General features: G+C 40.5%; 1 protein-coding gene across 1 annotated transcript in view; it reads right to left on the reverse strand.

Annotated features, from left to right (window-relative positions):
- Positions 1 to 21,314, reverse strand: part of LOC137502861 (uncharacterized) — a 435,934-nt gene that overhangs the window by 75,305 nt on the left and 339,315 nt on the right. The window contains exon 7 of the mRNA XM_068230018.1: positions 11,814 to 11,913. Within this exon, the coding sequence (XP_068086119.1) occupies positions 11,814 to 11,913 (100 nt within the window). The remainder of the gene's footprint in view (positions 1 to 11,813; positions 11,914 to 21,314) is intronic.

Here is a 21,314-nt window from a genome sequence, read left to right on the forward strand (position 1 = left end):
TGGGATGTCTCATCAAAGGAATACAGATAAAGCGAAGAAAGCCGACGGTTTCCAGGAACTCGAAATTATGTATAATTGTTCCCGCGAGTGCATCGAAAAAAATTAGTGTCCCTCCGCTCTCAGTACAGCCGAGAATTGTAAAAAGTTCAGAAAAGTCAGGGGTGGGAGCGGACGAAGTTTCTACTTCAAAGTGGTTTTGCTTTAGAAGCAACGAGCAGGATGAGGGGAGGAAATGTGCCTAATAAAACTGCATTTCTAAATATGAACAAGAAGCAACAGTGGCAATAACAAAGGCCAAATCTTCATCTTTTTTTATTTTTTCTAGTGGCTTTACGTCGCTCCGACACAGATAGGTATTATGGCGACAATAGGATAGGAAAGGCCTAGGATTTGGAAGGAAGCGACCGTGGCCTTAATTAAAGTACAGCCCCAGCATTTGCCTGGTGTAAAAATGGGAAACCACGGAAAACCATCTTCAGAGCTGCCGACAGAGGGATTCAAACCCACTCTCTCCCGGATGCAAGCTCACAGCCACGTGCCCCCAACCGCACGGCCAACTCACCCGGTAATCCTCTTCATCTAAGTCCATTGTCCTTGTTTGAAAATACTAGACACCACCTAAATGTATTACCACAAATTGATATAATGAACTACCTGTATACAGAAAAAGGAAGTCAAGTTTAACATGTTTATTAAGTGTGGACACAATGTTAAATGAAACAGTATTGAACATTTAACATGTTGATGGTGTCACCAGTTAACATTTAACACTTTAACATTTAACATGTTGATGTAAAATGTTAATCAGTGGAGACCGGCCTTAGTGGAAACAATGCATATGTTCAGTACTGCATGGAGATCACTGAAATAAGAGGTAATCAGGAACTGCTTTAGAAAAGCTGGAGCAAGTTATGGAGAAGACAACATCTCATAAAGTGATGAGTTGGATGCAGAAACAGGGGAGAATTGGAAGCATTTGTGCAAAAAGTTGCATGTGCCAACAAGTGTAAATCTTACTGATTATGTCAACGTGGACTGCGATATGTTAGTGGAAAAGGAAATCACTGAAGAAGAGATCGTGGCCAATATTATACGTGACAGAAATCCATGTGATGATGAGGTGGAAGAGGAAGATGTGCCTCAAAGGGTTCAACAGAGTTTGACTCTTGTGCAGGCAACAAACATGGCATGTAGTCTTAAGGATTTTCTTCTGTCCCGAAGTGATGTGCCAGAATTTGTGTTAAATTCAAGTGTAGTGGTTGCTGACTGCCTTGAATATTCGTTTGTGTGTGGGAGTGTTCAGAAGAAAATCACGGACTAAAAAAAAAAAAAAAAAAAAAAAAAAAAAAAAAAAAAAATTGAGGACTTAATGTACCAGTACAGGGTAAAATGTGAGATGCTGAAAACTACTTGCAAGTAGATGCACTTTATATCATTACTTCATGTACATGTATGTATCCTAATTCTCCTCTCATTTAATAAATACAGTATTAAGGTTTTTTAAGTGTAAATTCATGTTGAAATAACATAGATTCTTCAACAGGTTTAACAATAGGTGAGTTCTTAAGAAGTGACTTATTTCAGTATAACAAAATTTCACTATAACTAATTTCTGAGGTCCCAAAAATTTTGTTATACTGGTATTTTACTGTACCTAGCGCAAACTGAAAATTTAATCCTGACAGCCCCTCTGTGGTCTGAAACGGCACTGGGTTTAATTCAACTTCCTCTCAACCACTAACCACACCCTCCCTTCCAAAATTCCAGTGAACATGTTGGCTGGTATATGAGATATCTCAATAGTTGTTGCAATCCTTCCTGTTCCCTTTGTTGATAGGTGCAATTATTGCTTTTGTCCAATCAGAAGATACCTTACTAACACTGCATGTTAATCTTATCACTCTGTGAACCCACATCGTTCCTACCTTCACACCATATTTCACCATTTCAGACTGAATTTCATTCATTCCTGCTGCTTTATGACAATGGGGTTTATATACCATCCTTTCCGCTTCCTCACGCGTAATTTCACCAATATCATTGTCCTCCTCCCCATGAGCTTGGTTGTTTGCGACGTCACCAGGAAGATTTCCTTTTACATTGAGAAGATTTTCAAAATATTGTTTCCACCTGCCCAGTGATTCCCTGGGGTCTATTATGAGTTCACCTGATTTAACCCTTTTCCCTCCCTTTCTAAGATTAGTACTGTCCAAAAAGGTTTTTCTGCTGTCTGACCTAGCCTTTCCAGGTTATTACCAAACTCTTCCCACGACTTCTTCTTGGATTCAATAAGTATTTGCTTCGCTCTGTTTCATCTACTGACAATTCCCTGTCTGCATCAGCCCTTGTTTGGAGCCATTTCTGATATGCATTCTTTTTAAGTTCACAAGCTGCCCTCACTATAATGTCACCAAGAAGTTTGCTTTTTCCCATCTTTACACACAGTCGCTCCTAGGCATTCCCTTGCTGTTGCTACTACAGTGTCCCTGTATGCCACCCATTCTCTTTCTATACCTTGAACCTGCTTACTGTCCACTGTTTGGAACTTCTCACTAATCATATCCATCTTCTTCTTCTTCTTCTTCTTCTTCTACACAGTACCATATCAAGTCCCCTGACGTTGGTGATCACTGTGGTGAATGCAGTACGATCTCTTGCTAGGTGGAAAAGTCTTTCAACACTGTGAATTCCAGTCCATTCTTTGATGTTTCCAAGCCATGGTGTTCGCCTCCTGCCGACACTTCTTCAACCCTGTATTTTGCCTTGTACAATCCGCTGTAAGATGAGGTAACGGTCATTTCTAAGGACGTGGCCAAAGTAATTAGATCTTCCGGTGTTTTATTGTTTGAACGAGTTCCTGACTTGCTCTTGCCCTTCTCAGTACTTCTTGGTTTGTTAGTCGTGCAACCTACGAACTCCTGAGCATCCTCTGGTGGATCCACATTTCAAAGGCTTCCAAGCATTTCACAGATATGTTCTTGAGAGTCCATGTTTCCACACCATATAGCAAGGCTGACCATATATAGCACTTGTCCATCCTGTCTAAGTTTTAAATTTAAGTAGTCATTGCAAAAGAAAGATTTCATTTTTGTAAATATTCTTCGTGCTATTGCTATCCTCTGTTTCACTTCTTTCTCAGGATCAAGTTGTTCAGTAACAATGGCACCCAGATATTTAAAAGTGGTTACTCTCTCAATCTGTTGGTTGTTTAGTTGTAAGATTGCCTCAGCATTGGCATGTCTGCTGAAGATCATGAACTTGGTCTTGTTCACATTTATCTTTAGTCCCATGTCCTCACTTACTGTGCTAATATTATTGAGCAGGAGTTGGAGACCATCAAAATTGTCACACAGGATGGCTGTATCATCTGCATATTTTATGTTGTTAATTATGTCACCATTTACTTTTATTCCATATTGGTGATTTTCTCAAGTTGTTTTGCAAATTTTATCCCAGTAAAGGTTAAATAACGATGGAGATAAAATACGGCCTTGTATAACTCCTCTTAGGATGGCTATCTCGTTTGTGGTTTGATTTCCGATTTGGACAATGGCCTTTTGTCTCCAGTAAAGATTTTCAATAATGTGGATATCTTTGCTGTCAACTCCTATATCCTATATCCTGGAGATTTCCTACCCTTATTCATCCTCAGATTTTTCTCTCTTTATCCTAAACCCAGAGATACTTAGTTCACTATAGGTCAAACAGTGGTCTGTATCATCGAAAAATCCCCAGAAAACCCGTACATTCTTAACAGATTTCCTGAATTTTAAGTCGGTTAAGATATAGTCTACTATGGATCTGGTACCCCTACTCTCCCACGTGTAGCAGTGAATTGCCTTATGCTTGAAGAATGTATTCGTGACTGCTAATCCAATACTAGCAAAGAAGTTCAGACCGAGCTTGATAGCTGCAGTCGCTTAAGTACGGCCAGTATCCAGTATTCGGGAGATAGTGGGTTCGAACCCCACTGTCGGCAGCCCTGAAGCCCAGTCCTAGTCCTTTCCTGTCCCATCGTCGCCGTAAGACCTATCTGTGTCGGTGCGACGTAAAGTCAATAGCAAAAAACAGAAGTTCAGCAAACGCTTCTCCACATTTACCAATCACCTTTTCATATCCTTCAGTTCTATTTTCAACTCTCGCAATGAATTTGCCCATTAGCACTATCCTATCCTTGCTGTTGACCCTTACTATGATATCACTCAGGCCTTCATAAAACTTGTCAACTTCTTTCTCATCTGCACTCTCGCACGGTGAATACACCGAGACAATTCTCGTCCTAATTTGTCCAACTGCCAAATCTTACCGGTATAATTCTCTCATTTCTGTGCCTAACAGAAACTATTTTGCATGCAAGAGTATTCCTAATGAACAGCGCAACGCCACACTCCGCACTTCACTTTTTAACGCCCGTCAAGTACACTTTATAATCTCGTATGTCTTTGTCGTTATCTCCCCTTACCCAAATATCATCAACTCCTAACACATCCAGATCATTATCTCCCCTTACCCAAATATCATCAACTCGTAACACATCCAGATGCATCCTCTTTGATGACTCGGCCAGTTCTACTTTCTTTCCTCCATGAGGTCCATTAATACTGATAGCTCCCCATTGAATTCCATTTCACTTGCCAATATGTTTCCAAGGAGTCCCTTGCCTATCAAATGGGAGCGGGACTCTGTTATTCCCATAGGTCCAAGGCTTGCTTAAGCCATCTATTTACGGCAGTACTGCGCGTGGCCCACAGGAATACTGCCGTCTATTTACGTTCTCGAAGTTTGCGCCTGAACAGTACTGCCGTCTATTCACATTTCATGTAGAACGTTTGAAATTGTTTCCTGCCATTGTACTTGCCTTGAAAACATGCATTATTTTTCTTTTCCCTCATCTTCGGTTTCCATAGAAACACACACTCTCTGATAGCAAACAAATACACGTGGTAATGGAGGGATCGAATTGAGGATGCGAGCTTGCTCCAGAAGATGTAAGTAATATTTTGACTAACGAGGAGTCTAACGATGAAATTTGATATTTATGATAGTGACTGTATTGTGTCCGATGAGAGTGAAATTGCTTATTCCTCGAAAGACGACAACACGGAAATTGAGGACGAAGTGCAAAGCTCCGCTGTCGCAAAGAAGGCCAAGCTGTCAGATGTTCAAACCGAAGGAAGAAAGTGGTGTTCTGTAGGCAGGTTTCTTCCTATGCTTTCTGCTCATTTTGATCTTGATGTTCTTATGAGTTCATTTGAATGATAATGACAACAATTCAAGACTTGATCGTAATATTATGAACTTAATAGTGTCAGAAATGAACAAGTACTACTTATTTGATACGGAAAATACGGACGTAAAGGAAAAATCGAAACTGCATAAGTGGCGAGGCATAAATGTAGAGACTCTTTATCTTTTCCTGGCAACTGTTTTGTTGATAGGCCATGTGAAGAAAAAAAAATGAAACAAATAAACTGTTCAAAACTCCGATGTTCAGTAAAGTGACCTCTCTTGACAATTTCTCCCTCCTTCCAAGGCTGCTTCACTTTTTTGACAACAATTTACAACCCCCAGATGTCAGATTTCACAAAATTAGGCCCATAATAAACTATTTCAGGGAGAAATGCTGATCGGTATTTTATCCATTCCAAAAGATCTGTATTGATGAGAGCCTAGTTGCTTAGGAAAGTCGCCTAAAATAGAAACAGTACATTCCATCAAGCGACACAGGTTTGGTATAAAGATGTTTATACTTTGTGACTGTGAAACTGGGTTTATCCTTGATTTTATTGTTTACACTGGAAAGGATATGGACGTTGTACAAGATGAAAAACTCGAGTGTCTGGGTAGGTACCATACCCTAAAGATATTTTGATAGCTGACATTGTCAGTGTCAGTGTGTTGTAAAGTAACAAACTTGATCACATATAGACAGTAGGCCTAATTATATTTTTGTCAATTTTACTATTCCTTTCATTATTTTGAGAAAAATATTTTCTATGCCACTGATTTAAATTAAATTGAAGGTATCATTTATGTACCTAAGTGTAAATTATGTAAATTTATTAATAGAGAAAAGTTCAAATAAAAACATTAAAATTAAGAATTCAAAATTTTCAAGGAAAAAACTCACTCCTGGTGGTCTGGGAGTGTCACCAAAACTTACTGATCAAAAGGTTAAAATGTTCTGAGCATACTCTGTGAAAATTTTGTGAAGCAGAATGCTACCCTTACTTCCCAGTCCAAATGAGGATCTCTCCTCTAACAAGTTTAGGGACCACGGTGGATTGTGTATAGTCCTAGCCGCCGGAGCAAAGGGAAGGCCATGACTCAGGATATGTCGGAGATGCTCACTCCCATTCTGCAGCACTCTCAGGACCACTTACTAGGCCACTCAGCCTTTACTCATTGTTCACAAACTAGGGTGTGACTACAGTAACCCACACCATGAACCATGGGATCATACAATGATAGTTAATTAAAACATGGATTTATTTCACTATGTGGCAAGCCAGGGCCGCTAGCTGCTAGTCGCGCGCAAACTTTCTCTCGCAAAAATTGTAAATTGCAGGGGAAATAGTGCTTGAAGTGATAAAGAATTACATTCGTGCTGAAGTTCAACGTGCTTGAAGTGATAAAGACGTTATTACATTCGTGCTGAAGTTCAACGTGTGCAGCTAACTACAGTAAACTATCAGTGTTCTACTACTAAGGCTCCTAAGAAGCTTCCCCAAGCCAGCCCGCCGCATGGCGCCAGCATACAAGAACTCGTTAAGCAGGCCGTAGCCGTAGTCAAACAGTTACAGCCCCTAATGTTGCAGCTCCAGGAATTAAGAGCGGAATACAAGGAAAGTGTCAAACTATTACAAGATCAGCTTCAGGCTAAGGAAGGGAACTTGTGAAAATCAAAAGTGACTTTAAAAACAAGCAAGATGAACTGGAGCAATACCAGCGGCGGCAAAGTATCCGTATTTTCGGCATTCCGGAAAAGGAAGGAGAAGATCCCGATGTCATCGCAATAAGCATCACAAGAGATCTTGGTGTCGACCTTGACCTTCGGGACATTGACAGGAGCCATTTGCACTGGAAGACGACTGGGTGCGAAGCCACGATCTGATTTTTTAAAATTTTTTTTTTGCTAGGGGCTTTACGTCGCACCGACACAGATAGGTCTTATGGCGACGATGGGATAGGAAAGGCCTAGGAGTTGGAAGGAAGCGGCCGTGGCCTTAATTAAGGTACAGCCCCAGCATTTGCCTGGTGTGAAAATGGGAAACCACGGAAAACCATTTTCAGGGCTGCCGATAGTGGGATTCGAACCTACTATCTCCCGGATGCAAGCTCACAGCCGCGCGCCTCTACGCGCACGGCCAACTCGCCCGGTACGACCTCTGATAGTGAAATTCGTTTCCTACCGTAAGCGGAGTGAAATCTTCCACAAGAAAAGAGGCCTTACGGGAACGGCGGTCACAATAAGAGAGGATCTGACTGCAACAAGACTCGCAGTCCTTAAGGAGGCAATTTCGAGGTTCGGTGTACGCCAGGTATGGAGCATTGATGGAGTAATCAATACAAAAATAGGATCAAATAAGTTTAAAGTGTGCACTATGGAACAGTTAAATGAACTAAAGTGATATGCGGGAGAAATGATCACAACATTTTGTTACTTTCTACTGTAGTTTAATTTTAGAGTTAACCTTGTAGTATATCATAATTCACTTTAACTCTCTATTAGAACGTAATTAGTAATATAGTTTACTTTTGCTTGCCGTAATGGTAGATTGGTGTTAGTAGCAGTAGACTGGCTTCAGTGCCTTATTTTTGTCGTGTTTATTTCCACTTACATTATTGACACATTGCCATTATCGTATTGATCGCTGTAAATTGTTATTTCCAGTTCATTCCCATTACTGTCATAATCATCTCCAACATAACGGAGAACAACGTAATTTACAGTCCCCCTGATAACGAACTTGAGACAAACGAACAGGCTCCCCTCTTCCTTGCAAACATTCCTCAAAACCTTTCACTTACTCCACCCTCCCCCAATGTCGCTGGAACCAGCTGCACAGGCAACAAACACCTATTGTCATCTGAGCTTTCTTGCCATTCCCAGTCGACAAGGGACATCATTAACCACCAGCTTTCTCCTTACAGTAATGCTTTAAAGATTTGCCATATAAACGCTCAAAGCCTCCTTGCGGGGGCGCGAATGGACGAAATAAAAGCCCTATTTATGCCTCCCAGTTTCCACGCAATATTAATCTCTGAATCTTGGTTAAAACCACATCACGCAATAGAAAGACTGCAGCTGGCGGGTTATACATTTCTTAGATCCGACAGATTAAATAAGCCCTCCGGGGGTACCGCTGCGTATGTTATGACCAGCTTACGCCCTAAAATAATCTGTAGGTCTCCAGGTCCGTACGAGCGAAAACCTGAGTTCATGTTCCTGGAAATAACTGTGAGTGAAGTTAAATGTCTTCTGGGTGTAGTATATAAGCCACCGAAAGTGGGTTTTTTATGCGATCTAGAGACTCAAATACAAGATTTAGTCACTGATTACTCAAATATAATTATAATGGGCGACTTCAACATAAACCTTCTTGAACCTAACTCTCCTCAGACAGCCCAACTTTTAACTTCATTTAAAGCTTGCAATTTAACGTTTCTCCCTCTCAACGCTACACATCACACAGACACATCACACACCTTAATTGATCTCATTGCCACTAACCAACCTGAATTAGTTCTTCATCACGGTCAAATTAGTGTCCCAGGTATATCGCAACATGATGCTATATTTATGGCCTATTCTATTAAAAGTCCCAAGTTCAAATCGAAAATAATTTCATATAGAGATCTACGAAGAATTGATAAGATTAAACTTTTACAAGACGCAGTTGCAGTGCCATGGCATGACATATTTAAACTTAAAGACATAAATGACAAAGTGACTCTCTTCAATCAACATATGACTGAACTGTATGATAGACACGCCCCTGAAAAGAAGGCTCGAGTTACGCGGAAGCCAGCTCCCTGGCTCTCAGATGAGATTAGAGCACTAATGGCTGAACGCGATGCTGCTTATAGACGAGTTAAGAAACATTGCACTCCTGACAATCTCCTGAACTATAAGAGACTGAGAAACACTATGACCCAACAGATCAGAAATGCGAAACTACGACACGCTCACAGTTTAATTCAACCAAATGTTTCAACAGCTGTGTTGTGGAAATCCATAAAGAGCTTTGGAATTACCAAAGGACGAGACAACGACGAAATAAATGTACCCTTGGAAAAACTGAACGATCATTTTTCATCTAACTGCACATTAAATGCAGCGCTAAAACAGGAAGTTCTAGATGGGAATTATGCAAAGACGCGAACAGATAGAGAAAACTTCTACTTCCGTCCAGCAACCCACTCACAAGTCAGGTTTGCTATAAATCGGATAACATCAACGGCAAAAGGAAATGACAGTATAGGAAGAGAGATGATAAAAATTATTCTGGATGTGATATTACCTGCACTAATTAACATATTTAACTCTTCCCTTGTAGACAGCACATTTCCCGAAATATGGAAAGCGGGCATTATACGTCCTCTAAAAAAAGTAGCTTCCCCTTCTGAACCATCTGACTACAGAGCCATCTGCATACTTTCTGCTTTATCCAAAGCGCTAGAGTTCATCGCTCATAGACAAATAACAGACTACATGACGACTTACAACTTATTTGACCCACTACAATCTGGTTTTCGTCAAGCACACAGTACTAGAACGGCACTACTGAAGGTCACAGAAGACATCCGAGAAGCTATGGACAACAAGGAAGCGACAGTTTTAATACTCCTAGATTTGAGCAAAGCTTTTGACTCTGTTGACATTGACATTTTGCTCTCGAAATTGTATTCCCTCCATTTCTCGGACAGCGCCCTCCTTTGGTTGCATTCCTACCTGCATGGCCGTCGGCAGTGTGTTACAGATAGAATAAACAAATCAACTTGGCGGTCTGTGCAGTGTGGTGTGCCCCAAGGGTCAGTGTTAGGACCCCTTCTTTTTTCTATTTACATTAATGATGTCTCCCAAAACCTAACGCATTGCAAATACCATATTTATGCTGATGATGTACAAATGTACCTCCATACATCTCCAAATCTAATACTTTCGGCCATAGACAAAATCAATCAGGATCTAACATCATTTTCTTCTTGGTCTTTGAGATGTGGGCTTAGGTTAAAACCAGCAAAAACGCAAGCCATCATCCTTGGATACCCAAAACTATTCACGAAGGTCAATCAACCAGAGATTCCATCTATAAGGTTGTGTAATACTAACATACCATTCATGTCATCAGTAAAAGTCCTAGGCATTACTTTTGATGATGACATGTCATGGAAAACGCATATCACGAACATCACCCAGAAAATATTCTCTGCATTGCACATGCTGCGCGGGTATAAATACTTATTTCCTGAAAAACTCAAAAAAAATGTTGGTAGAAAGTCTGGTTTTCCCTCATTTCGACTATTGTGACGCGATTTATAGAGATGCTCAAGGCAAGTTATTGAGCAGATTACAACGTGGTCAAAATGCTTGTGTGAGATACGTCTGTAACCTACGGTACTATGACCACGTAACTCCATATAACCATCTATCTTGGCCGTGACTAGAGATTCGTCGCACTGTGCATTCCCTATGCCATCTCCATAAAATCCTTCATTCTTCACAACCATTTTGCCTTACTTCATATTTCAAATACTTATCCTCTTATCACAGTCTTAACACCAGATCCACTAATAATTCCATCCTTGCTTTACCTACCCATAGAACTGCCATCTATGATAAATCATTCACAGTAATTGCCTGCCGTGAGTGGAACCTCCTTCCCGAAAATATCAGGGGGTTAAGCGCTATTCACACTTTCAAGGAAGCACTTTGGAGACATTTTATGCACCAGTAAGGATCATCTGTAAACTTGATGCTGCTACTTACAACCATTCTATTGTTATGGATGTCCTGGTAGAGAGTCTAAAATTTTTATCCGATTTGTCTTTAAAATCAAATTTTATGTACTGCTTTTTTTTTTTTACATGTAGGATATTAGTTTTAAGAATTTATCCCTTTTTATATCTGATTTATTTAATCTTAATTTAATAATTTAATCTTAATTCATTTCATCTTAATGTAATCTCACCATTCTTGTATTATTATTAATTTAATTTGTATTAGATCTAGTTATTGTAAGTAATACAATGCAATATATGTATATTTCAGTTCCTGGTTAGATGGAAGAGAAGGCCTGAAGGCCTTAATCTTGCCAGGTAAAATAAAACATTACTAAACTAAACTGAACTAAACAATGAGTTGTTTGCTTTCAAGTCCTCTCTGCCAAAAGTATGAAGCCATCAAAGTTAATTCAACACTTGGAAACCAAACACCTGTCTTATACAAGGAAATTATACATTTTGGAAAAATCAACAAGCAAGCTAGAATGAGTAGAAAGCCACTTGCTTTTTATGATGTAGCATTAAGAGTAGCCGAGATGTGTAAGCACCACACAACTGCATAACTGCATCACACTCATCCATCACATTTTTAAAAATTATGTTTTGGACTGTAGTTTTAAATATGTTCTTATGAGTTCTTTATGCCCAATGAATGTGTTTTCGATATGTGTTTGTTTTTCTCATAAAGTATGTTCTAACACTTTGCATACATTATTTTTATTCCACAACCCTTGGATGTTGCGCCAGTTTCTGAAACGCTGATACACACTATCAGAAAGAACATTAGAATGGCCACTCATACTTACGTAGCACTATGTTCTTTGCTTCATCGTAGTCCTTCACATTCATACAGATCTGGCAGCACTTAAGCATAATCCTACAAGGACTCATCCGTTCCTGGAAAATCTGTAACAAAATGTTCATGGGATGGTCACTTTCTGTCACCATCAACAACTTTCTAATACATACTTTATTCATCCACATAACAGAGGCACATTCTTTTCCATAATTTTTGTACCAAAGAACTGTAACAAGAATATCAGACATACTAAAATATGCAACATCTGAAATGTATGTATGTTGGGTATTCAGCCCAAAGGCTGGTTTTATCCTCTACAGCTCCACCAACAGCTGTCATAGATAGCCTAGGTGTTACTGAAGAGGCATACTAGGGAAATGAGGAGTGAGGTAGTTTCCCGTTGCTTTCCTCACTGAGCCAGAAGTTGCTATTACATATCAGTCTGCCAAGCCCACTGAAATGCATGCACCAACCGACCCTATGAGCGATATTTTCACACCCTTCATAACAGGGACTGGCTGCATAAGGAACGGTATTACTAGAATCGCTCATACCTCAGTCACTTTCATATTGTCAAAGCCAAGGAAGAGACTGAGAGGTCAATGAAAGTAACAAATTTATTCTAGCCTATACCAGAAGACTGTAAACACTACATCCTGCCAGTAAAGGCATATCTGAAATGTATAATTATTATTATTATTGTTGTTGTTGTACGGCCTCATTGGACCACTTCAATCATTTTCTAGCCATCTAATGTAATGTTATTAGTTTCACACCCCACCAACTACTTTTATGGTTTTGGAGACACTGATGTACCAGAATTTTATCCCACAGGAGTTCTTTCACATGCCAACATAAGGCTGATGTGCCTGAGCACCTTCAAATACAAATGGACTGAGCCTGCCAGTGTCCTGACCTGCTGAGCTACTCAGTCCAGTACGTCCCAATGCAAAATCATTAGCAACTACAAACAATGTAGTGATGGTTTTGCTATGAACGAGTCTGTGACTTATCGATTGTTTAACTTACGTAATAAAACACAGACGGCATACAGCATTTCACAACTTATGATGGAAATAAAAGTACAGCAGTAATTACTGGCAAAACAAAATTATTATTTTCTATTTACAAAAGCTTCTTGCAGTTGAAGGTCCGCACAAGGGACAAAGCATAACGAGACAATGAAATGTATAATTTTGACTTACAATGATAATTTTGTTGCTTAACATTATTCTTATAATACCATTAAAGTACAACAGTTATAGCATAGAGTATAGCAGAAATTAAACCTCTTAAAACTAAAAAAAGAAATAAAATATATTAGCGGCTCTGGAACGTCTACATTAAACTGCTTCTAAAAATGTACAATGAATAAAGGAATAGTCCCTCGAACTCCTACCATTAATCCTATCACTTAAATATCCTTTACAATAAGTTTATGGTTGGTTCATAGATGAGCTTCTTTTCCCTCTACGTATTCTGACTGGTCTGTGGAGATTTTGAAACGAACCATTAGGTCTTTTATATATCCCACACCCCCTGATTTGATTTATTGCTACTATTAACATTTGAGGCATCTGTGCAAGATAGTTTTTGAAGAAATTAATGTCAAAAGAAGACAACAAAAAGCATGTCAAATGTGGTCAATGAAGGTGTGCCATGTACTAGTTATTCTGTATTCTGTAGGGCCTAATACTGTATTGCATTGTATTTTGTATACTAAATAACATTTGTATTTCTTCAATTAAAAAAACTGTACTTTACTCGTTCTTTTCACTCACTCATTTCATACAGTTTAATCCGGACTTTCATTAATACAGACAACCTAGAGCCCCCATTAGTCTGGATTAATGCGGTTTTACTGTAACTGATAGGCAATCAAAATGAAAATCAGTCGTGGATGGAGCCCAGAACCATTTCTGGTATGGACTAGAACAGTCTCACTCATTTTCGTCTCATAAGCACACAACATGTAAGCGGACGGGCAATCAGTGTGTGTCCTTCAGCCACAATGATGATGTGGTACACACAGGCCGTGAAGGTCAATGCCAGTTCAGTATCAACCATTGTAGTGATACCAGAGTTTGAAACGGAGGCAGAAATTAATGATAAGAAGAGGTCCTCGCCAAATCTGACTGCAGAGAGCCAGTGGGAAGAATAGTATTTATTTTTGTGCAGGCAGGAGACCGTCCACAATGACTATAATGTGGGCAGTCTATTATATCAAAAAGGTATAATGTACAAAGCCACAACAAAACAAAATACCACTGCAAGTTATGAATCTCATTCCGTATTGACGGTTATCACTTTACAAAATACATCGTTCGGATGAGACTTTTATAGGGGATGATCAAATTAAAATGACTGAAGAAATGTTTTAAATACTACTCTCAGAAACTCAATGAACAAGGAAAGTCACACAAAACGGAACTTAAAAATAGCTGATAGCAAACTACAATCATGCTTAAAAAGAATAAACTATGCAGAATTATAACAACACAATACTGGCGACTTCCAAGTATACAATTTCTCCCGCTTATTTGTACTCACTGTTGTCTGAGCTTATATTACAGACGACTGAACAAGCCAATTCTAGCATGAAACATACATCCACACAGATGGGGAGGATGAGGCTGCATGTGACGGAGTATGTGTAACTGTTGTTTAGCCTCTTCATACCTGTGACGCTCTTGCTCAAACAATTCAACAGGAGTAGAGGTGGTCTGACACCAGTCATTTATACAGAATTATATCTGAAAATAGTCTTATTTTCATTGTAAAATGTATTTTTCTTCCCTGTAATCTTTTAGCACAGTCATTCAAATTTTTAACCCTTACTAGTCCAACATCAGGGTACACTCGACAGTGTTATGGGTCCAACGTCAAGCGTCACTCAACATTTACTTCAACAGCCATTGCTAAGTTATCAGTCAACCTACTACCGTCTATTTATGATTGAGTAAATTTCGTAGGATTCCCAGAGCAACTTTCCAAGTAGAAAAATATGCACTTCACTATTTCCATGGAAATAACTGAAGCACCACCTAACTGCACGTTGGTACATTTTTGCCACACTTTGTCAACAGCATTCGGCTTTCATGTGTAGCTTGGTGTAGATAATTATAAAGAGACGTAACTTTTGTTCACAACAGTGTTTATACCTATTATTGAAATAAATTAGTGATACAGTGCCAATATAAGGATGACAAATTTCAACAACTATGTAGTAAGGGTGCAGGTAAAGAGTAAAAGTAAACTCGTGTCCTCATCCCGAGTTGGTGCAACTCTCTTCAGGCACACCCCCGTTAGAGTAAGCTGCGTGTACCTTTTTAACTACATACCAGCCCTCCTGCCATTCTTAAATTTCTGGCAGTACCGGGTATTGAACCCGGACCCCCGAGGACATCAGTTAATAATGCTAACCGCTACACTACAGAGGCGGACATGTAAAGAGTGATATTTTATTTCCATTTACAAAATTCTCACTATTTTTCCTATTACAAAGGTCAGCAGTTTATGTGGACTAAGGCTGAATGGAGGGATGGATTCACTACTGCGCATTTCTTTGTGGTTGGTAGTGTGATGTGTGTTAATCCACTCAGTGGGCGATGCGGCAAGTCCATGGCTAAAAGTTGCTTGTTCAGCGGGGAAGGCAGATATATCCACTGATTCTAATTATATATTTTTTCTCAGCTGCCAGCCTGCAGAGGTTTATTTGTTTTTCAGCAGCAGGTGATTTTTTTCAACTATGTTCTTCCAATACCAATGTGTCATCTACAAGTTGCATCATAAAAAATACAACTTACCTCTGGACAAGAACAACCTAAAGCCTAATAGCCTTGCACTGAAGCATTTGGATGCAATAAATAATATTACTGTAGATGGGATTTTGGGAGATATAATACCTAACAGACTTCTCTGATGACACATTAGAACTGTAACCTAATTGAGTTCTTCGTTCAAGACAGTAGTGTGTGTTTACTGCAAAGCATGGAAGTTACACAGCATTTGTTATCATACAACACATGTGTTCCACAATACATGCACAATTTGTGATTTCCTTCTAATCTACAGGGACCAGGGTTCAATTTGATTCTTTTTCTTATATTTTTGCCACTAAAATGTCTAAAAGGAATTACCGGCCCCCATCGTTACAGGAGGATAATTTATGGATAATTTATGGAATTTAGTGGGGAGGACAGTGATCTTAGTGAAGTAAGTTCTGCTGAAGGAGAATTCGTGAGTGACAGGAATTTACCTGAAACAAGTACTACAGGCTCAAATGTACAGGATTCAGGTCCAGCTAATGCAAAAGAGCAGCAGTCATAAAAGAAACAACACATGTTCAATTCCAGTTCAAGTAGCGATTATGACAGTGACAGTAATGACAATAATACTGATCATATTCCAACCCATGGAAATTCTTCATCACCCTGGACTTAAAATGGACCAAGAAGGTCCCGCTTTGATCCAAAATAGTGGAAAGGGAGAGATTTAGGGAAAACAAAACCAACGGAAATTTTTAATAATATTTTGATGACGACATATGTCAGAATATAGCTGAATAGCTAACTTGTATGCCCAGCAGAAAATTGTATATAAAACTCAGCTTAGTAAGATGAAATGAAGATGTCGAGTCCAAGAATAGGTCCTGACAAATAAAAACGAAATAAAGCTTCTTATGGGCATACTGCTGCTGCAATAATAAATTAGAACATCATTTTTCATGCAATCACTTGTTGGCCATGCCTATTTTCAATGAGTTGATGACAGATTGAAAGTTCCTCCTCCTCCTCAGATTTTTACACTTCCCAGACAAAGGCGTATAATGGAGAAATTCCTCCCAACATTTACAAGATAGTGTCAGTATTTGACCACATGGTAGCAACATTTTGGAAGCTTATACTCCTGAGCGCAAAGTCTCCGTCTCCAGTGACGACAGCGTCTTGTTATGGAAAGGACGGCAAGGTGGGAAGTTTACATACCCAAAAAAAAAAAAAAAAAAAAAAAAATCATGTTTAGGAATGGAATCATATAAATTATGCAAAGATGGCAGAGGTGGTGGTGGTGATTACTGATTTCAGAGGAAGTACAATTGGAAAACTATCCTTTCTCTCTCTTTTTCCTTTTTTACCCTTGACAGGGAGTGATGTCACTAGCAGCTGGAGAATTTCCGCCTTGCTGATCGATTTCTGGCGAGCTGCAAAGCCTGAAATAAAGACTTTCCAACCAGTGTCGTTATCAGATCGACCCATCTTGCAGGTGACCGTCCCTGAGGTCTTGTACCTTCTCTTCCACCACCATTTTCTCCATGGCTTCCTTCGTCCTTGAAATATGTCCAAAGTATTCCAAGAATGCTCGGATGATCTTCTCCGTGGGCCTCTCCTTGATTCCGATCTCCTCAAGAACTGAAGCATACAAGATATCCCTAGGACTTAGTGGTACACCCACATTTCTAGCACTCCTATCTTCTTCCTGTCAGCTGTTCTAACTGCCCATGTCATAGCGATTGGAAATATCAGCGCATTTATCAGCTTCAGTTCCATTCAGTCCCTCCATATCTTGTCAAGTTTGGCAGTGGCCACGCGGGGTAGGGCAAGGCATCTCCTTATCTCATCCGAGCAGCCTCCATTGTTTGAGGCTAGAATTCCCAGTTAGACAAATCTCCCCACCAGCTCAAACCCAGCTACCCTACTTGTGGGGCAGGGTTGTTGTTTGCCCTGTTCACGATCATGACTTTCATCTTGTTCTTGTTGACCTCAAGACCATACCCCCTGCTCATATCTCCAGCTCCCTGGCACTTATCGTTATGATGTCCGCCTCCATAGTGTAACGGTTAAGTGTTATTAGCTGCTGTCCTCAGGGGTCCAGGTTCAATTCCTGGTACTGCCAGAAATTTAAGAATGGCAGGAGGGCTGGTTGTGCCTGAAAAAAGATGTACCACCTCAGGATAAGGACACAAGTTTACTTACTATCTTTATGATGAGAATGTCATCCGTGTCCAGTTCTGCCTCTGCCGTGTTCCATAGCTGAGTCATGCATGGTCTTGAAGGTGCTCGAGAACATCTTATTAGTGCCATGAGATCTGGAACTCCCATGTTCTGAATGCTCCCACTTCATGGAGTCACAAAATTGCACGTTGTACTTTCAGGCCTTCTCCACGATCTGATACGAACCTACTCTGCTCTTCAGCTATGGAAGGCTCTCAGTCTCTCGATGAACCTCTGCCCTATAGTTGCAGTGGGAGCTCCTTTCCTGTAAATAAGGATGAATATCAACTCACACCACTCATCTGGCCATTTCCCTGTGTCCCATACCTTCTTAAAAAGATCTAGTAATACCTCTACTCCTCCCGTACCCATGGCCTTTAGAGTTTCAGCGGTGATTTGGTTTCTCGCAGGTGTCTGATTTCCGCTCTCAGGATTGAAGGTTCCTTGTTTTCCAGTAGGCAATTGTGGTTTACAGGGTTCCTTGTTCGGTCTCCCTCGAACAGGGTTTCACAGTAGCACTTCCACACCTCAAAGATGCTTTCGGGATCAGTTTTCTTGTCCCCATTTTGTTCATAGATGATTTGCTCTTTAACCTGAATTCCCTTGTTAGGTATTCCACTATCCTAAAAAATTCACAAGATTCTTGATGTTCTGCATGCTGTTCCAATTCATGGCAAAGTTCTTTGATTTATACATTCTTGTCCCTTATACACACAGTCTTTATCTTCCTGTTCAACTTCCTCAGTCTCCCCTCAGTGTCTTCCCATTCTCCGCTCATTTCTGGTGAGTGAAGCTTGGGTGAGCAGATGATTAACTTGTGGTCTGAACCACAGTCAGCACCTGGCTTCGCCTTAACATAACTTATAGATGTCCTCCATTGCCTTCTTAATCTGTTTCTTGAACTTCTTGTTGGGGCCAATCCAGGTGGATAATTGGCCTGGGCGGTGCTCAAACATTGTGTGTGTAATTACTAGGATGTGATCTGGGGCAAACTGTAGCAAACATTCTCCTCTTTCATTTCTCACCCCTAGTCCAAAACCATCTAATGATGTCATCTCTGGAGCATCCAACTTTGGCACTGAAATCCCCTAAGATGTAGACTGGTTGCTTACTTGTAATTCTATCGTGTTCTTCTCCCATCTGATTATACAACTCTTCAACCTCTACCGGGCGAGATGGCCAAGCTGTGAGCTTGCATCCGGGAGATAGTAGGTTCGAGCCCCACTATCGGCAGTCCTGAAGATCTTTTGCCGTAGTTCCCATTTTCACACCTGGCAAATGCTGGGGCTGTTACTTAATTAAGGCCACAGCCGATTACTTCCCACTAATAGGCCTTTCCCACCCCATCGTCGCCATAAGACCTATCTGCATCGGTGCGACGTAAAGCAAGTTGTAAAAAATAAATCTTCGACCTCTTCATCTTGTAGAACTGTAGCAGGTGAAAGTTCTCAGGACTGGCTTGCAGGGTCAGTTTTATCAGCCTGTCGTTTATAGCTGACGTACTTTGCACTCCTTTTATTTACAAGTATTGTTACTCCTTCTCCTGAGATGTACACAATACGATTCTCCATATAACCCTAATCAGAGAGAAAAAAATGAAAAGGATCCAACATTTTGAAAAATGAAGGTACTGGCCAAAGTAAGACAAGGGCCACAAAGGGCTTGAAAACGAAAGACTCCCTAGGCCTCGAATGCTCTAACAGTGTCGGGGTTGCAAAAGAACAAGAGTTGATCAAGGGAGATCGAATGTGATAGATGAAATGTTGTGTCCTCATCCCGAGTTGATGCAGCTCTTTTCAGGCACACCCCCATTGGAGGTGAGCTGCATGTACCATTTCAACGACATACTAGCCCTCTCCTGCCATTCTTAAACTTCTGGCAGTACCGGGAATCGAACCCGGGCCTCCGAGGACGGCAGCTAATCACACTAACCGTTACGCTACAGAGGCAGACATGTGATAGATGAAAGTGAGGAACCTGGCACAAGTAAGTGGAAGCAATGCCAGAACTCAGGTAAGTGCCCCGTGTTCACCAACCCACACTCTGAAGTTAACAACCCCTGGAGTCCCTTTCAGTCGCCTCTTATGACAGACAGGGGATACCGTGGGTGTTATTCTACCACCACCCCCATCACCAATGAGGTCATTACTTCAGCAATACTTGACATTGATGGACTTTTAATTCGCGAATATCTCCATTATTGCAGATCATTCAGTAATGTATATTATACAGTACTTTCTCTGCCCCAAAATAATAGCCGCATTTCCTCAATGGGTGTATTTGCTCTAGAAAGCATAAACACAGACATGAATACAAGGGGGATTACTGAACTGTGAAATATCTACGCCCTCACTGTTGGAGTGTTCAGAACAGTGGCTATATGAGTCATGTCACTGTGTGTTTGCACTGAGCGCTCTACGGTTTATTGTTTTGTTGTGGTTTTTGTGGCTGCAGGAGTCCAGCGTTTTCACAATGGAAAAAACAGTAAAAAAAGATAGGAGATGGTAAACAGCAAGCTATTTAAAATGATTTGCTCTGTGTTAGTAACAACGGTGTCTCACAAAGAGGAAAGTACTTAGAAATGAAATGGCATATGGCTTTTAGTGCCGGGAGTGTCCGAGGATAAGTTCGGGTCGCCAGGTGCAGGTCTTTTGTTTGACGCCTGTAGGCGACCTGCGCGTCGTGATGAGGATGAAATGATGATGAAATCGACACATCCGCCCAGCCCCAGTGCCAGCGAAATCAACCAATTAAGGTTAAAATTCCCGACCCTGCCGGGAATCGAACCTGGGAGCCCTGTGACCAAAGGCCGGCACGCTAAACATTTAGCCATGGAGCCGGACAAAATACTTAGAAATCTGCTGTTAGTAAAAGATCGATTGAGCTCATGTGGAGGCAAGATGATGTCGCCTGTAAAATGAAACGAAGAGTCACCAGGAAGAAACAAATGTATAAACAGGACAGACTACAGAAAATTCCACTCCCTGGACATGGCAAAATCAACTGTACACTCAACCACACAAAAATTGTCCGGTGAAGAAATATTTATCATCCACATTCTAGAACCTGTCAGAACAAATGGTTCATTGCGAAAGTGATGTTTCTAGCTGCAGTGATACGTACCCAAGATGATGAACGTAAACAATACTTTGACGATAAAATTGGTGTTTTTACATTCACTTACCAGGAGCCAGAAAAATGGAGCGGCAAAAAGAGGCCTGATGGTACAATCATTACAAAACGTTTGCAATGTCACCCATAAACAAATGCTGGTCGGAAAGTGGTGCCTGCTATCAAGTCCACATGGCCCTAATGGCCGACATCCCAGCCCAACTATATTCAGCAGAATAATGCCTAACCCCATATTAATCCTTCGCCAGCCCTGCGAATCTGCCTCTTACCTGGAGGTCCCTGGTTCGCTTCCCAGCCAGGACGAGAATTTTTTACTTGGATCTGAGAGATGATTCAGGGTCCACTCAGCATACATGATTACAATTGAGGAGCTATCTGAGGGTGAG

The sequence above is a fragment of the Anabrus simplex genome, chromosome 13, assembly GCF_040414725.1.
Source record: "Anabrus simplex isolate iqAnaSimp1 chromosome 13, ASM4041472v1, whole genome shotgun sequence".
NCBI lineage: Eukaryota > Metazoa > Arthropoda > Insecta > Orthoptera > Tettigoniidae > Anabrus > Anabrus simplex.